The following is an 18,942-nucleotide window of genomic DNA, read 5'->3' on the forward strand; positions in this document are numbered from 1 at the left end:
AAGGGGGCTTTCATCTTACTGTTTGAACTTTTTCTTAAATATTTATTCATTTTTGACAGTGTGAGCCAGGGAAGGACACAGAGAGAGGAGGACAGAGGATCCAAAGTGGGCTCTGCAATGACTGCAGTGAGCCCAATGTGGGGCTTGAACTCATGAACCTTGAGATTGTGACCTGAACTGAAATCAGACACTCAACTGACTGAGCCACCCTGGTGCCCCTTGTTTGAATTTTTTAAAGTAAAAATAATTTTTAAGACTGAAAAAAAAACTTTAAAGAAAACTATACTTTGTGCCTCTGAAATGCTCTTTCCTTAGGGACTTGGGGATGTGAGTTGTTGAGAATCATCAGACACCAGTAATGGTTAGAAAATCTAGGACCTATGGTATGTGACCAATGACTTAAAAGTCATTTGAAAGCATAAATATAGAAACTGATAGAGTGCAGCAAAGTAACTGAGAAGAAAATGTTGGAGAAAAAAGAAGGTGAGAAATCAGTCATTGACAAAATCTAGTAAGAAGATTAAATGTGAATATTTTACTTTTATTCCAAAGATGTAAAGAATTATGTTGAGTCAGCTCTTCTATTATTATCAGCTTTTCTTCCTCCCATTATTTCCAGAGGATAGAGAACCATACAATTTTGATGGCTTAGTGGAAGCTCTGTTTTTTAGTTACTGAGATAATCTAGTGCAGGGTTAAAGAGCATGAATGCTAGAGTCAGATTCTTTGGGATTCAAATCTTAATTCTGCTTTCTAGCTGTTGAATCTTAGAAAAGTTACTTAAAGTTTCTGTGCTCAATTTCCATATCTGTAACACAAGGATAAAGTGTTGAAAGGATTAAATGTATGAACACATGTAAAATGTAACTTTTAAGGGCACCTATTTGGCTCAGTTGGTAGAGTATGCAACTTCTGATCTCAAAACTGTGAGTTCAAGTTCCACTTTTGGTGTAAAGCTTACTTAAAAAATAAAAACAAAAATAAAATAAAATTTAACTTTTAGGTTCAGGGCAGAATACACATGACATATTCAAAAAGAACAATTGTGGAGCTTTTAATTAATGAATTACTTATGTAGGGTGTAGAGAAACGTGAAATAGTGTACTATCCCAGGGATAGGAAGGATAGTGATTTACTACCACCCATAAAATAATAACTTGAAGATATATTTACTTGAATAAACAAAGTAAACCAATAATAGAGTGATTTTATCTTACAAATACAAAAAGAATTTATAAATGAGGAGAGAATCAAGATGGCAGAATAGGAAGATTCTGAGTTTAAGTTCTCCATGGACACACCAAAATTACAACTACATATAGGACAACTCTCAGAATGACCCAAAGACTAGAAGAGCTCTTACACAACTAAGGATAAGCCACATTGAGACAGGTAGGAGTGGAAGAGATGCAGGCTAGTCAGGATCTATATCCCCAGCATGGCAACCCACAAGCAGGAAGGATATCACATAAGTAGAGTACTCCCTAAGGAGGTAAGGGTTTAGGTACCACATCAAGCACCAATGCCCTAAGGACCTGCACTGGTAAAATGTGCCCCCATAACAACTGGATTTGCAAATCATTAGAGTTTAACTCTGGGAGAGCCACAGGGCTATAGGAAAATAAGACTCCACTCATAAAGAGCCTGGTTCACAAACACAAACTCATCTGCACCAAGACCCTACAGAGAGGCAGCAATTTAAAAGGAACCTGGGCCATACTTGAAGGAGACTTATTGACTAATTTTAGGCATGTTCTGGAGGGACAGGATCTGTAGCAACTTTATTCAGGAATATGTGCATACGTGGGTGCCAGTTTTCATGTTCCTCTATCAAGCTAGCCTGGTACTGGAAGGCTTCTAATACCCTCCATCTACCTGGTTAACATTACTCATTCCACCCTGGTATTCCCCTATGGGTCCATTCTACCCAATTCATCTGCCCCAACAGCTCAAAGTGCCTCCTGCCCTAGGAGTTGCCAGGGGGTGTGTGGGGGAGGGGGGTGTGGAATCCACCAATGTAGCTGCTATGGTCATGGCCAGACCTTGCAGCTAACCACAAGGGGGGCTAGCATAGCCCCCCTCCCCAAGAACACACTGACAGAAGCTGTAGCCAGGCCTGTTAGCCAGCTGTGCCAAGGGCCACCCAACCTACCAATATACCTATAGCAGTTGCAGCCCAGCCACAATAAAAGGGAATACAGAACCCATATAGGGGGGGCGCCTGGGTGGCTCAGTCGGTTGAGCGTCCGACTTCAGCTCAGGTCATGATCTCACGGTCTGTGAGTTCGAGCCCCACATCGGGCTCTGTGCTGATGGCTCAGAGCCTGGAGCCTGCTTCGGAGTCTGTGTCTCCCTCTCTCTCTGCCCCTCCCCTGCTCATGCTCTGTCTCTGTCTCTCTCTCTCAAAACTAAGTAAACATTAAAAAAAAAAAAAAAATTAAAAAAAAAAAAAAAAAAAAAAAAGAACCCATATAGGGGACAGCCTGGAGCACCTGGTTCTGGTGAACAGTGGGGATTGCACTTCTGGGCCACACAGGAAATCTTCTACCTAAGGCCATTGCTTCACAACTGGGAGATATAGCTGATCTATGTAATATGTAGAAACACACAAAGTGAAGCAAAATGAGGAGATTGAGGAATATATTCCAAATGAAAAAACTGATAAACCTCAGAGAAAGAACTAAATGAAACTGAGATAAGGAATCTACCTGATAAAGAGTTCAAAATTACAGTCATAAAGTGTTCACCAAACTTGGGAGAAGAATGGATGAACACAGTGAAAACTGCAACAGAAAGATAAATATTAAAAAGAACCATTCAGAGCTGAAGAATACAATAACTGAAATGAAAAATACTTGAGGGAATCAACAGCAGATAAGATGATGCAAAAGTACAAATTAGTGATATAGAAGACAGGATACTGGAAATCACCCAGCTGAACATCAAAAAGAAATAATAAAGATCATAGCAGAAATAAATGAGGGAGGGAGGGAGAGAGGGAGGAAGGAAGGAAGGAAGGAAGGAAGGAAGGAACCAGGATCTGATTCCTTGAAAAGAGAAACAAAATTAATAAACCCTTAGGAAAACTCCTCAATAAAAAAAGAGAGAGGACTCAAATAAAGTCAGAAATGAAAGAGAAATAATAATTCACACTACAGAAGTACAAGGATTTTAAGACAGTACTGCAAAAAAAAAAGTATGCCAGTAAATGAACAACACAGAAGAAATGGATAAATTCCTAGAAATATATAATTCCATGAGTAAATCTGAAAGAAATAGAAAATACAAACGGTCCAGATACTAGTATGCAATTAAATCAGTAGCCAACATAAGTCTAGACCAGATGGTTTCACAGGTGAATTCTACCAAACATTTAAAGAAGAGTTGATATCTATTTTTCCTCAAACTATTACAAAAAAATAGAAGAGGAAGGAAAATTTCCAAATTCATTCTATGAGGGTAACATTATCTGATACCAAAACGAGAAAAACACTACACAAAAAGAAATCTGCAAGCCAATATCTCTGCTAAACATAGATGCAAAACTCCTCAACAAAATAATAGCAAACAAAATTCAACAATACATTAAAAGGATCATTCACCACAATCAAGTGAGACTTATTCCTGTGGTGCAAGGATGGTTCAGGATTTGCAAATCAATCAACTTGATATACCACATTAACAAAATGAATAAAAACCATATGACTATCTCAATAGATGCAGAAAAAACATTTGACAAAATGACATCCATTTATGATAAAAACTCTCAACAAAGTTTAGAGAGAGTATACCTCAACATAATAAAAGCCATATATGAAAACCCACAGCCAACATCATGTTAACAGTCAAACACTGAGAACTTTTCCTCTAAGATATGGAACAGGACAAGGATGTCCACTCTCACTACTTTTATTCAACATAGTACTGGAAGTCCTAGCTGCAGCAATCAGACAAGAAAAAGAAATAAAATACATCCAAATAGGGAAGGAAGAAGTAAAACTTTCACTATTTCCAGATGACATGCTACTGTATATAGAATATCCAAGGGTGCCTGTGTGACTCAGTTAAACATCTAACTCTCGATTTTGGCTCAGGTCATGATATGGTCATGAGATCAAGCCTCACTTGGGGCTCTGTGCTGGGCATGGATTCTGCTTAACAGTCTCACTTTCCCTCTTCTTCTGCCCCTCCCCCACTCATGCTGTCTCATTCTTAGAAAACAAAAACCCTAAAAACTCCATTAAAAACCACTAGAGTAGATAAATGAATTAAGTATTAAGTTGTAGGAAATTAATATACAGAAATCAGTTGCATTTCTGTATACTAGTAACAAAATAGCAGAAAGAGAAATTAAGAAAATAATCCCATTTGCAATCACATCAAAAAGAATAAAATACCAGAGAATACAAAGAATAATTTAACCAAGGAGGTAAAACATTTGTACTTTGAGAATAATAAAACACTGATAAAAGAAATTGAAGACATCAAAGCAAATGTAAAGGCGTACCACACTCATGGATTGGAAGAGTTAACATCATTAAAATGTCCATACTACCCAAAGTAATCTACATATTCAATGTAATTCCTATCAAAATACCAGTATTATTTTTCACAGAACTAGAACATGTACTCGTAAAACTTGTATGTAAGCACAAAAGACCCCCAATAGCCAAAGAAGTCTTAAGAAGGAAGAACAAAACTTAAAAATATTACAGCTCTAGGTTTCAAGGTATACTATGAAAGCTATAATAGTCAAAACAATATGGTACTGGCATAAAAATAGACACATTCACCAACAGGATAGAGAGCCCAGAAATAAACCCATGCTTATAATGGTCAACTAATCTATAATAAAGGAGGCAAGAATACACAATGAGGAAAAGACAATCCCTTCAAAAAATGATATTAGGAAAACTGGATGGTTAAATTGAAAATAATAAAACTGGACTACTTTCTTATACCATACACAAGGATAAACTTACATGGATTAAAGACCTCAATGTGAGACCTGAAACTGTAAAATTCCTAGATGAAAACAAAGGCAGTAATTTCTTTGATATCAACCTTAGCAACATTTTTCTGGATAAGTCTTCTCATGAAAGGGAAGCAAAAGCAAAAATAAACTATTGGGACTACAACAAAGTAAAAAGCTTTTGCAAGTCAAAGGAAACCATCAACAAAACTGAAAGGCAACTTACTGAATGGGAGAAGATATTTGCAAATGACATATCTGATAAGGGATTAATTTCCAAAATACATAAAGAATTTACATAACTCAATAGGAACGAGTCTAATTTAAAATGAGGCGAGGACCTGAAATGACATTTTTTCCAAAGACATACAGCTGGCCAACAAACACATAATTAGATGCTCAACAGCACTAGTCATCAGTGAAATGCAAATCAAAACCACAATGAGATACCACTTCATTCCTGTCAGAATGCCTGGTACCAAAAAGACAAGAAATAACAAGTGTTGGCAAGGATATGCAGAAAAGTGAGCCCTGGTGCACTGTTGATGTTAATGTAATTTGGTGTAGCCACTATGGAAAACAGCATGTAGGTTCCTCAAATAATTAAAAACATAAACATCATATGACCCACTAATTCTACTGCTGGATATTTATCTAAAGGTAATGAGAATAAAAACACTAATTCAAAAAGATATATGCACCCTTAAGATTATTGCAGCATTATTTAAAATAGCCAAGATAGGGAAGCACTCTTAAGTATCCATCAATAGATGAATGCATAAAGAAGATGTGACACATATCATACATACACACATAATGGAATGTTACTTGGTCATGAAAAAGAATGAGATCTTGCTATTTGGGACAACATGGATGGAACATGGATGGAGGTTGAAATAAGTTTGAGAAAGACAAATACCATATGGTTCACTTATATGTAGAATCTACAAAACAAATCGAATGAACAAACAAACAAAAAAACAGAAACACAATTGTAAATACAAAGAAGACTAGTAGTTGCCAGAGGGGAGGGTGTTGGCAGGTGGAGCAAAATAGGTGAATGGGATTATTGGGCACAAACTTCCAGTTATAAAATAAATAAATCACAGGAAGGTAAAATAAATAAATCACATTTAAGATATGCATACCCTACAAAAGAACTGTGCAATAGGTCTTTCTGCAGTGATGGAAATGTATTATAATCTGAGCAGTCGAATATATTACTGCTAATCACAATGAGCACCTAAAATGAAGCTAGCACAACTAGGAACTGAATTTTTAACTCTAGGTATAATTAAATTTTCTTTTAAAATTTAAAAAAATTAAATTTAAACACAGACAGTTTTATGATTATTTTTACATGGTGGTATATCAAGGGAAAAAAAACAAAGCTATTTTTAAGACAGAATTATTAAATCAGTAATTTTCCAAAATGTATTTGTATTTGATTACAAATGTTATATGAGCTTTTTTCCCCAAGTTCATACCAGTAACAAAACTTTTAAGGTATTTAAAAGCAAAATTTTGCTTTTTTTCCAACCCATTGAACAAACATATTTAAACCTATTTTTCTGAGTTGCTTTTAGAAAGAAGAGCAATTTCTTAAAGCATCACCATATTCAAAGATATGAAATAGAAATGTGTTTTTAAAATATTTGACTTTTACTTTTTTTTATATTTATATGTGTCCATACATTAACATTGTTTATAAATGCCAAATAGAACAGGATGCCTGTAGGATATTTAGGGACTTTTTAATGTGGACTTTTAATTTCTATATATAAATATATTTTGTACTTATAAAACAGAAAAGTTAATTAACTCTTAGACAATTGAGAATAGCTAATTTTTATATAAAGCAGTTTAAGATAGATGTTGAGTATTTAAAGAAACAAAGATGAAATTAATAAAAAATTATTTTTATTATAAATTCTAAATCTTGAAAATATGTTCTTGTTGATTGATATTTTCTTTTGAATTTCCTTACCAACAAGATATTGGAAGAAAAAAAAAAATCTCACCTTTTCTTCCCACCATGAAATCATTTTATCTTTCAGGTAGGTTAACTAAAATATCCAATTTTTTTTTAAATCTTTGCTGTATCATTCTCTTACTCTCCAGAACATTCTTAGGGACCAGAGTCCATAACTCTGTGTAATTCTCTTTTTTGTAGCAATTTAATTAACTAAATATTTATTAGTATTACAAATACTTTATTGAGGTATGTATATAAAATAAAAATCACCCATTTTAAGCATGAAATATTAATTTTGACAAACATGCAAGACAAATATAAGTCATGTAACCACCAACAAACTAATGATATAAAAAGTATCGATCACCTCAAAAGGGTCCTTCATGCTCCCTTGCATTCAATTTTTACCTCTTCCTCTAGCCCCTCAATTTCACTGCATTTACTGTAATTTTATATAGAGTCATAAATCATAAATAATTTTGTGTTTGTTTTCATTCACTTAGCATAATGCTTTTGTGTTTCATCCATATTGTATATGTATCTGTGGCTTGTTCCTTTTCATTGCTGCATTATCCATTATGTGGATATACAAAAAATGTGTTTATACGATGGAAACTTCAGTTGTTTCCAGTTTGAGGCTTTTATGAATAAATTTGCTATTAATGTTCAAGTACAAGTCTTTGTGTAATATTTGTTTACATTTTCTTGGGTAAGAAAGAATAGAATTACTGGGTCATATGGTGAATTTATTTGACCCTTGAACAATACAAGTTTGAATTGCATGGGTCCACTCATACATGAATTTTTTTTCAATACAATAATGTAAATATATTTCCCTTTCTTATGATTTTCTTAGTAACATTTTTTCTTTAGCTTATTTTATTGTAAAAATCTAATATATAATACATAGACAATATATGTGTTCATTGACTGTTTATGTTACCAGTAAGGCTTCCAGTCAACCGTAGGTTATTAATAGTTAAGTTTGGGGGGTAGGAAGGAGTTAAAACTTATACATGGATTTTGATTGTGTGGGGGGTAGGCACCTTTAACCCCTGTGTTGGTGAAGAGTTAACTATATATATTTATAAGGCAAACTATTTTTTAAAGAAGTTGTATTATTTGTAATTCCAACAACAATGTATTCAAATTTCAGTTTTTCCACATAATTGTCAACACTTGATGTTACCAATCTTTTAATTCTATCTACTCTGATGGGATCAGTGGTTTTAATTTACATATTCCTGGTGACTAATGATGCTCAGCATCTTTTAAGTGCCTATTTCACATTTGCACATTTTGTTTGGTGAAATATCTGTTCAAATCTTTTGCCTATTTTTTGAAATCAAGTGTCTTATTAATTTTTCTGTACTATGGAAGGTAAAAATTTAAGGCTCAATTTTTTACTTATGGATATCTAATTGTTTCACATCATTTATTGAAGAATATCTTTCCTCTGAATTCCTATAATGCTTTTGTCAAATATCAGTTGACCATTTATGTTTGTTTATGGCCACTCGTTTCATTAAAATTTATTTTTATCTTTACTTCAATACCAGCCTGTCTTGATTCCTGTAACTTTAGAGTATGTTTTTCTCCACCTTCTTAAATATCTAGAATATATATTTTTAAGCATTTTTAATATCCTTGTTTGCTACTTTTATCATTTGTTTCATTTCTAGGTATGTTTCTTTTGATTTATTTTTTCCTTTGCTTATCAGTCATGTTTTCTGAATTCCTTATATGCCTGCTACTTTTTATATAGTGGACATTGTGAATTTTACATTATGGTGGTATTTTGTTTGATTCTTTTTAATAGTGTTGGTTATTTTTCTGGAAGGCAGTTATGTTACTTAGAATAATGTCTCTAAGCTTTTTTTAAGGTGGAGTTCAGAAGAACTTTTAGATTATGGCTAAATGTGTTCCCTACTCCTAAAGTGATACTACTATATCTGCTTCTTTTTGTCTATTAGGAGATCTCAGCAGTTTGGTAGTAACATGAAATATTCTCAGCCTTTTGATAACTTTGTGAATTGTTCAGCTTTATCTCTTTAGTGGTTCTTTCCCAAGCCTGGGGGAGTTTTTTCACATGGATGCTCCAGAGAACCATTCTATGAGTCTGATATATTCTCCTTGTGTAGCTCTTTTCTCTCTAGTATTTTACCTCATAAATTCTGGCTGTTTTTGTAGCATCAGAGTCTGATCTATTTCTCCTCAATTCAGTGCGACCACTGATCTCTCTGTGTTAGTTTCCTGTGCTAGTCTAGTCTGGAAAGTCTCTCCTCCATTCACTAAATTAGAACATTAGTTTAAATTAGAATACCCAGATTCCGGTACTGAAATGTTCTAAAATGTGGTGATGATTACACAATTCTAAATACATTTTACTAGTAAGAACAAATATATTTAAAACCACAGAACTGTACACTTTATTTAAATCAGTGAATTTTATAATATGTGAAATACATCTCAATAAAACTGTAAATAAAAAACAAAACACAAGAAGAATACCTAGGTAAAGTTTACTTTGATTGTTATCCTTCTCTTATCCTATGTTGCCTGGTTGGTCAATCTGTGCAAACTGTGTCTTAATATATTTTGTATAGTTTTTTATTTAAGTTAGGAAATTAAACCCAGTATTCTGACTTTTCAACAACCATTGCCTGACCTCCCCAACACTAAGGTATAACTTTCTAGTATTCTTATTTTTAATTCAAAGAGAAAAATAATCATTCTGGTTGATGTAATACATTCTACTTTCCTATTTTTTTTCTTGTCAGTATTGAATTGGGGAACTCTATCATACCTGTATAAGTTTCGAGATATGAACTTTGTATAATATTGCATTTACTTATTATAATATTAGAATCAGTTCTACTTATGTATGGAAATTTTTCAAAGTATTTTAATAACAATTTTCTGATTTTCATGCTCATTAAAGCCCTGAAAAATAGATAAATCTAGTATTATAATTCTCATTATAAAGTAAAGAAACTAAGGCCTGACAAAGTTCATTAATTGTTTTCAAGGTCACATAACCTGTAAATGATAGAGATAGAATCTGCTGACTTTTAAAAAAAAAAATTTTTTATGTTTATTTTTGAGAGACAGACAGAGATGAGTGGGAGGGAGGCAGAGAGAGAGGGAGACACAGAATCTGAAGCAGGTTTCAGGCTCTGAGCTGTCAGCACACAACCCGACACGGGGCTCAAACTCACAAACCGTGAGATCATGACCTGCGCCAAAGTCGGTGCTTAACTGACTGAGCCACCCAGGCGCCCCTCTGCTGACTTTTATAACAATAGTTTTTGTTTTTGTTTTTTTTTTTAGTTTCCAAAGTCTGTCTTGTTGGAAGGTGTAGAACTCTATGTGAAATAGCAAAACATCTCATATGGTAGAACTTTTCATTTGTTGTAAGGAAGGAAGGCTATGTGGTGGAGTGGAAAGAATCAAACTGAGAGTAAACCAATGGTTTGTCAACCAGATTCAATCTAAGTAAGAAAACAACACAGAACTTACATGAAATGAGCAAAACAACAGTCATGTAACTAGTTTTTGTTTAGTTTAGGGAGCAAACAGCACAAATTTACAATTGTTTAGCTAGAAGGCATGTTGTAAATTCAGAAAAAGAGAATTTGTGTAAGCCTAATAAATATTAAGACTGACCAAAATGCCTGCTTAGTGCTAAGAGCTGTTTTAATTTCTCAGGAGAAGTAAAAAAAATTAATCGAATGATGTTTGTCTTTTAATAGGACAAAAGTTAATAAGTAGGACAAAATAAAAAACAAGAGAGAAATTTTTAATTTTTTGTGAATGAAAATTGTATCTCTGTTTATATCTACTATGGTGTCGAAACCTTAGATATAGAAAGTTATTTTTTTATGTAAATTTTGTGTTAAATATATACTGTTTAAGAAGAGAAATAATTTAGGGGTGCCTGGATGGCTCAGTCTGCCAAGTATCCAACCTCGACCTCGGTCATGATCTCGCAGTTTGTTAGTTTGAGCCCAACATCAGGTTCTGGCTGACAGCTCAGAGCCTGGAGCCTGCTTCAGAATCTGTTCTCCCCCTCTTGCTCTGCCCCTCACCTGCTCATGCTCTATCTCTCTCTCAAAAATAAATAAATATTTTTACAATTTTTTAAGAAAGAAGAGAAATAATTTGGAGGTTAATAATTATAATTTTATTTTTAAAAGGCATCTAATTATATACCTAAGCATCTATAGCTATTACAGTATGCCATTTCTTGATCTATTTCCCCACTGCTAGCAAAAAGATTTTATATGATTCTATAAAAGGTAAGACCAAGTTAAAGAGCAGATTGGGTAATCACTACTTAAATAATAAAATTGATGATAAAATATGACTGTATAATATGCTATTATACAAGGTCACTCCATCCTGTGTAAAGGCATGGTATCCTTCCTGACGTTACACCAATTGCGACCTTACCTCTCCAACCCTAAGGCATTACTTTCCAATTATGTTTAATTCAGAGATTACAATAATAATGATTACTGTGATACATTCTAGCTGCATTTTTTTTTTCTCTCAGAGTTGCATTTGGGAACTGCAATGGGTTGGCTGTGGTGGATTTTATACAGAAGACAGTACTGTTAAGCATGGGGACCATTGACCTATATAGATCAAGTGACCTATACCAACGTCAACCACGGTCTCCTCGAAAAAACAAGCAGTTCATTGCAGGTAGGAGATAAAACAAAATGGTTATGAACTTGATTAGTTCATCTGTTTTCTTACCTTTAGATTTCTTATCTTTCTTCTGTAATGCTATTCAAATGCATGGCAATATGAAGTCAATATAACTTATAATACTATGTAAATAAAATTGGGCGGAAATACAGTGAGAATCTTTGAAAGGATAAAGGAAGTGTTTAAACTTCAATTTGCTGCCAAAGTTAGGGAACACCTCAAGTTTCATAGGTTGAATTCCTAAGAAATAAGAGAAAATAAGAATTTATTAAATACAAAACTGCTGTGAAAATCAGGCTCTGTATTTGAAAAAAATATTTGCAATAGTTGTATTTTAACAGGATAGTTTTCTTCTAATATCTCTTCTAATATTCAAAAATATAATTTTAAATATTCACTACTTTTAATTGTTTAAACTCCATATTCTAGCTGTCACCTTTCTTTATTGGAGGGTGATTTTCTTGGAGGTATTTTCACAAATGCAATAAACATTATTAACATTTTAAAATGCTATGAAAGATAACATTTTGCTTGACAGGACCAATAAATTTGTATAACTATAAAGGAAAAATATATAAGGTTAATTAATATATAAGCAGAAATACTTTCTATATAATGCCAAATTTTGGTATGCCAAATTATCCAAAGTTTACTGAAATTTCAGTATTTATCCAAATAGTTGGCTTTGTAAACACTGACAAAATTTTGCATATTTTCTGTCCACTGATATAGTTTAGTTGATAAAAAAAAATCAGTTGAGCTCAAAGATTTGCAGATGGAAATACATCTATAGTATTATGTGTTTAGTTTATTAAATATACTCTTGTAAAGAATATTTTAAAATAAAAAGAACATTATGATAGGTGTTATTTACTAAATAGCAAATGTGCCAAATTTAACATCCAAATGTTATAATAAAAGAAGTTTCCCTTTGGACTAATGAAAAATTAACTTGATATACTGAAATTCTTCCCTTTGTTAATCTTTTTTCTTTTTTTTTAATGAACCTTAACCCTTTCTACATTGCTAATTTAGACCCTTTTCAGGAGCACAAAAGTTCTCCTTCAGAATATAGAAGTCTCTTTGTTTCCTGCTAGTGATCTCAGCTTTTAGCATAATTTTAGGAATGCTGGAAATTTCAAATTGTATAGGTTCTGCCTCTACCTTTTCTGGCTTTTGAAAGGAAGGCAGAATAAGAGATTGTGCATGCATGTTCCATAAGATTACCGCATGATTGGGAAAGAGATTGATTTTTTAAAGTTTATGGACTCTAGGGTAGGAAAATATTAGGGTATAAGAGGCAATACTTGCATACTGAAAGCACAAATTGAATTTGAAAAACTGGATCCTATGCCAGTATCTAAGTTACTTACTCAGTTTATACAATGGTATGACAAGGTGTATATTGTGACAAACAGTATAACTGCTACTTAATTTAAATTTATTGAGACTCAATTATGATTAGAGCTTAGAATTTTGATGACTTTAAAATCTGGAAAAACTGTGATGAAGTCATAAACTTTGTTCATATTTAGTGTATAAAATGACTACAATGAATACTCATTTTATATTATAAAAATAAAATACCAAAGACTAAAATCCCTAAGCTGTCTTTTTAATACTGAGGATTGAAGACAACCATTTTGATTTTTATGAGGTAACATAAGTATTATTTACATGTGAAATAAGTTTACTACATAAAAATCATATGACAAATATGACATCTACTCTTATATTTGATTAAATAAAATTACTATAGCACTGTCATCATTCATCTATCACCTCTTACTTTCTAATTGATTTATTTTTTTAATATCTCCTTTCTAATTTGGTTACCTAAACTTGCTGCAATTTCTTCATCTTGGCTGTTCTAGATTCTGGTATGAATCACTTCCTTTCACTTTAGACTATTTTTCTCTCTTTCCCCTGCCTGCTGCTGATGCTGATGTTCTGGCATGTTCCAAAGACAACTTTTGCATGCGTGGCCTGTCTAACTTTTATCCTGATTTAACGAAACGGATCCGTACTTCCTATCAGAGTAAGTTCTATAAAGGTTAGGCAAATAGCTTTTCTAAGTTTTAATGCCTGATTTAAACCCATACATCTGTGCTTAGTAATGTGTTTTTTAAAACACATTCAGCATGCATGCAAATTTTTGTTTTGTTATGGAAGTGCAACCTGATAATTTTAATAATTATATAAATACTTCAAATAGCTAATATCATTTATCCATTTATTCACACCCATTATTTCAGTGTTTATTACAAACCATGCAGACCATATTCTGTTAGTTCCAGAGTCACTGTCTTTTGTTTTGAGCAGGAAGAGCCATGGTACCCTTATAAATAGTAAACCAGTATCAATAATAGTAATGCCAGTATCAATAATAATTGAATACTTTCTTGTTTGGAAAACCTTATGCCATTGCTCATTTTTAAAAAGTATTATAACAAGGACTACAGTATTTTCCTAAGTAATTGGATTTCTTAGACTTAGCTAACTTTCCTAGTTTCTGTTGCTTTTTTTTTAAATAGAAAACACAAACACACTGTGAAGTTGGGAAATTAAGGTCACAAACTAAAAATCCAATAATATTAACATTTACCATGGTAGAAAATGCAAATTTGAAGATGATGGAGTAAGCAATTCTAAAAACTAGTTCAGAAAGAATGGAGAATGAAGGTATGATTGGAGGTGCAGATATTATTAGTGATATTATGGGCTAACATTCATTGACAAGAAGAGGTTTACAACATATTGATCAGTGTTATGTTAAAAAAGAAGGAACTGGAGAGTGTTATGCTACGTGAAATAAGTCATACAGAGAAAGACAGATACAATATGTTTTCACTCTTATGTGGATCCTGAGAAACTTAACAGAAGACCATGGGGGAGGGGAAGGGAAAAAAAAAGTTAGCGAGGGAGGGAGCCAAACCATAAGAGTCTCTTAAAAGCTGAGAACAAACTGAGGGTTGATGGGTGGGGGGGTGATGGGTATTGAGGAGGGCACCTGTTGGGATGAGCACTGGGTGTTGTATGGAAACCAATTTGACAATAAATTTCATATTAAAAAAAAAGAAGGTTGCTTAACAATATATATGATGGCTTCATGTTTGTATAAAATAGGCATATACATGTATACACACACTTATTGTTTGTATTTTGAATTTCTTCAGACCTCGCCTCACCAGTTTGTAGATGATTAATCGGATCACATCATTAATAATAACCTAAAACATTGTCTTCCTCTAGCTAAAGGATGCCAATTCCTATGAAATCCTTAAAATTTTTCTGGGAATGCCCATAGGGTGACTTATTTTTCATCATAGGTACTCTCTAGTTTTCTATTCTAGTAGAACACCCCCTTTTTGGTTGCTTTTCACTGTCTTTTCTCCTGGTGACTTATGATAGAACACTGATATCTATGTTGGCTTCTGCTGATCCTAAAACAGAAACCAATTAGGTATTATAATATTTCTTGACACCTGAAAACTATGTAAAATTTCATTTCCCCAAAATAAAGCTTTATTGGAATGCAGTCAAACTCATAATTTACATATTATCTATGGCTGCATCCATACTACAATGGCAGAGTTGAGCAGTTGCAGCAGAAAACATATGGCCCATGATACTCAAAATATCTACTATCTTGCTCTTTATATAAAAAATTAGCTGACTCCTACCCTAATACTATTCTTTCACACCCACTCGCTTCCACATAAAATGTTTCAGCCAAAACTTTTCCTGTAAATAGTCTCCACACGGTTTAACACACATACTGGAGCTTCTGAATCCCAGTTTAGCCTTCTCAGGGTTGGATTCCCCCAAGACTGTGTGTGTGTGTGTGTGTGTGTGTGTGTGAGAGAGAGAGAGAGAGAGAGAGAGAGACAGAGACAGAGACAGAGACAGAGAATGTATCCATCTATACGGATCAAAAAAGTTTCTAAACATGAGACTGTGGCTTTTACACATCTCTTCTTTTAGTTTTAATGTATTTTCTGACATTTCTATAATAAAAATGCAATGCATTTATAGTAAAAAGAGAAATCTTATGCTGAGGATAAGAAGCAGGAGCAGGCTCTTAATCATGATTCTACAGTATCAACCACAGTATAACAGTTAATGAAGTTCAGAGACATGCTCACTTATTCTGACCTTTCAATACTCTTATACAGCCTTCAGATTTAAAAAGCAAAGATTTTAAATCTTCATTCAGGGTACTCTAAAATATAATTCCTATCTATATTTTCAAATGAAATTTCTACTACTCTTCTATAAAAACACTCCCCTTAAGCCAAGGGTATTTATCTTGCTATCCTTATAATTTATGCATATTATCCCCCCTCTGAAAACACCCTGCTCAAATTTTACTTCCTATTGTAAACTTTTCCTCCTGCCATCAGAGCCCTGTTATGCCAATTCATTTAAATGCCTACAGTGCCTATAGTAGACATGGTAGAATGTGAACCAGTTGGTAGTTGGTGTAGATTCATTTGTATTTTATTTATTTTTATGCATGTGCTCTACCTTTCCAAATGCATGGGAAGAATGTGAAGAGTATATCTGAAATTCTTTATACCCACTATACCTAGCACAAATATGTGCTCAGTAGTTAAATGATGATGGTAGTAAGATAGAGCATGACAGCAGGCTCTTTCTGCTCATATGAACAGCCAAGGGATTTTTCAGATTTGACAAGGAAGAACAGAAATAGCTTCTGCAGTTATTGGGTTCACTGGAATTTTGCAAAACAAATAGTTTTTTCTAAACAAAGATCTGAAGTGTCAAGACAGAAGTAAAACCAAGTCCTTAGGAGGCCATTAAGAGATCCTCCATGTCTCCACCAGTGAGCTCCCTAGAAATTCAGACAAGCCATGGAATTTGAAATCAAATTTCTTTAAAGTCTTCTCTTGATAATCAACATCATACGGGACTGATTAATGACTTGAAGGTATATCCTGGAATATGCTTTTAAAAATAAATTTTATGAAAACTTGCTTTTAATTTATTGGATCATAAAACCTGGTTATGTTTCTGTAGTTCCATTTTATTACAATAGAGACTATTTGGCCTTTCATGAATTATTTCCTAGCTTTCAGGAAAGCATATCTGCATTGTTCCTACTTGGGGAAACTTAATCCACTTCCACTGAGTGTCTATTCTATTCGGGGATTGTGCTCGGCAGTTTGACTCAGTGTTATATTATTTAATGGTCATTGTAACCCTTTATGGCAGATAGATAGTTATCTGTAGATTCCTCTATAGATGAAAAAAAAATGAAGACAAAGGATATTAAATTAGTTTCTCAAAGTTACGATGAGTGGGAATTAGGCCTATCTGATGCAAAACAGACTTCATATGCTTTCCATTGTATTATTCAGTGTCTCTAAGTGTCTCAAAGTTTCAGGGTCATTGGAAATCAATCCCATTATACTATAATCAGAAACCACTTTTTTACCCAGTTTTTACCCACAATCAATGAAATAATATATTCAAAAACAAAACAATTTAAAATTATTTTTCACAATTGAGGAGATTAGACATGGTGCTCTCTGAAATCCAGTTTTTATCTTTTATGTTTTATTATATCATGATTATATATTATATTTTATTACATCTCAAAGTGACACGCATTCTATTTTGAACTTTATACTTTCATTTCTGGAGAAACACTTCAATACCAATCTTTTCCTGGGCTCTTTCACTGATCATTTTGTAAGATAGTTTAGGTTCCAAGGAACTGCCTACACTAAATCTTTATTCCATCTGCAAATCTTTCACATCATAGAATAACAAAACTCTATGGCTCAAAGGAAATCTTTGTATTTGACAGATTATGATTTGTGGAACCAATAAAATGATTTGCAAAGAGCAGCAGGCATAGCAGTCAGAGGTTTATATCAAGTTCTACTTTTTCTACTTAAGAAGTACTCATTATATTGGTAATCTGTGGCTAGTCATTTAACTTCTCTGAGTTTCTTTTTCTCTAATATCAAGTAAAAATTATAATCCCTTAACTCCCTTAAAGACTTATGGAACTTTTCTTGGTTAATGTTTGTAAAAGTACTCTATAAATAGTAGACATTATTATTTTAATAAAAGATGAAACCAAGCCTCAGAGAGGTTAAATATCTTTTCCAGTATAACAACTGGTCTATGGAATGACTAACATCCAGTCAGCTGCCTCGTCAACTAGTGCTCCTTCTACTTGTGAAAATGACAGAAATTTTGCTAGTTAGAAAATAATAGTATGCTGTTTAAACCAAAGGAGTTGAGGAATAGGCTTAAGGTAGAACACTGTCAGACAAACTTGCTTGTGCATCAACTTCTTGTTATGCAATGGAAGATCCTTCAAAAAGTCTCAAGTCTATCTATAGATATTTTCCCACTCTCACCGCATGGCTTTTTCAGATTGTGGGGAATGGTAACAGATCCTGGGAACACAAAAAGAAGCATAAAGAAAAATTGAAAGAAGAATAAAAGAGAACTAGCAAAGAGAGGCACATGAATGTAAAATAAAATGAACTTGAGAATATAAAAAATGGAAAAGTAAAACAAAGAATAAGAAAGGAAAGAATGCCTCAATGAACAAAAATGAGCAAAAATCATGGTAAATAATAAATGGGAAGAGTTCATTTATTCAAAAAAATATTAAGCATCTTTTGTGTCAAACATTTTTCTAAGCACAAGATATACAGTGATGAATGAAATAATTATGGACTCTTTCCTCAGTTTAGAATAGAAAACATGTAAGGAATGCATATATGTAAAACATGTAAAGAATCCATAGATGTACTATTATAATTGAAAAAAGCAAAGCCATCAAGGAGAAAAGTGAGATAAGGGGGAAAAGGTGGACCTATTTTTGAGAGCGTTATGAGAGAAGGGCCTATCTGAGGAGGAAATATTTAAGTGAAATTGTGTCAGATAAGAATGAAGCAGACAATGCCTTGGACTTACACTTCAGACCAAGATACAGACCAGATTAATGTCTTGCCTAAAATAAACAAACAAACAAAACAGATATAATAAATGAAACTATGGCTTTTTTTAAGATGCAGGACATCAGGCAATGAAATACAGTAATCTCTGAAAATGGGAAACAAAAGAAGTGAACCCTATAACCACACACGTTCCTGCCCTGAGAGTTTGCAGACTGCAGCAAAAGAGGAGGGGAAACCCTAGAGAAACCCAGTTGACTCCCTAAGTTAATGAGATGGAGATGAGAAACCAGGAAAACCAGAGCAACTGCAGTTCACAAAGAAGATCCCAGAGATCTATA

The 18,942-nt window shown here is 33.4% G+C and overlaps 1 protein-coding gene across 6 annotated transcripts in view; it reads left to right on the forward strand.

Annotated features, from left to right (window-relative positions):
* The window catches only part of STXBP5L (syntaxin binding protein 5L), a 379,743-nt gene that overhangs the window by 272,520 nt on the left and 88,281 nt on the right, over positions 1-18,942 (forward strand). For 4 of the 6 annotated variants that reach the window (XM_042999139.1, XM_042999135.1, XM_042999136.1 and 1 more), the window contains exons 19-20: positions 11,503-11,654; positions 13,627-13,698. In XM_042999139.1, coding sequence (XP_042855073.1) covers positions 11,503-11,654; positions 13,627-13,698 — 224 coding nt within the window. The remainder of the gene's footprint in view (positions 1-11,502; positions 11,655-13,626; positions 13,699-18,942) is intronic. The other 2 variants (XM_042999138.1, XM_042999140.1) reach the window with 1 other exon arrangement.

Source organism: Panthera tigris, chromosome C2, assembly GCF_018350195.1.
Source record: "Panthera tigris isolate Pti1 chromosome C2, P.tigris_Pti1_mat1.1, whole genome shotgun sequence".
NCBI lineage: Eukaryota > Metazoa > Chordata > Mammalia > Carnivora > Felidae > Panthera > Panthera tigris.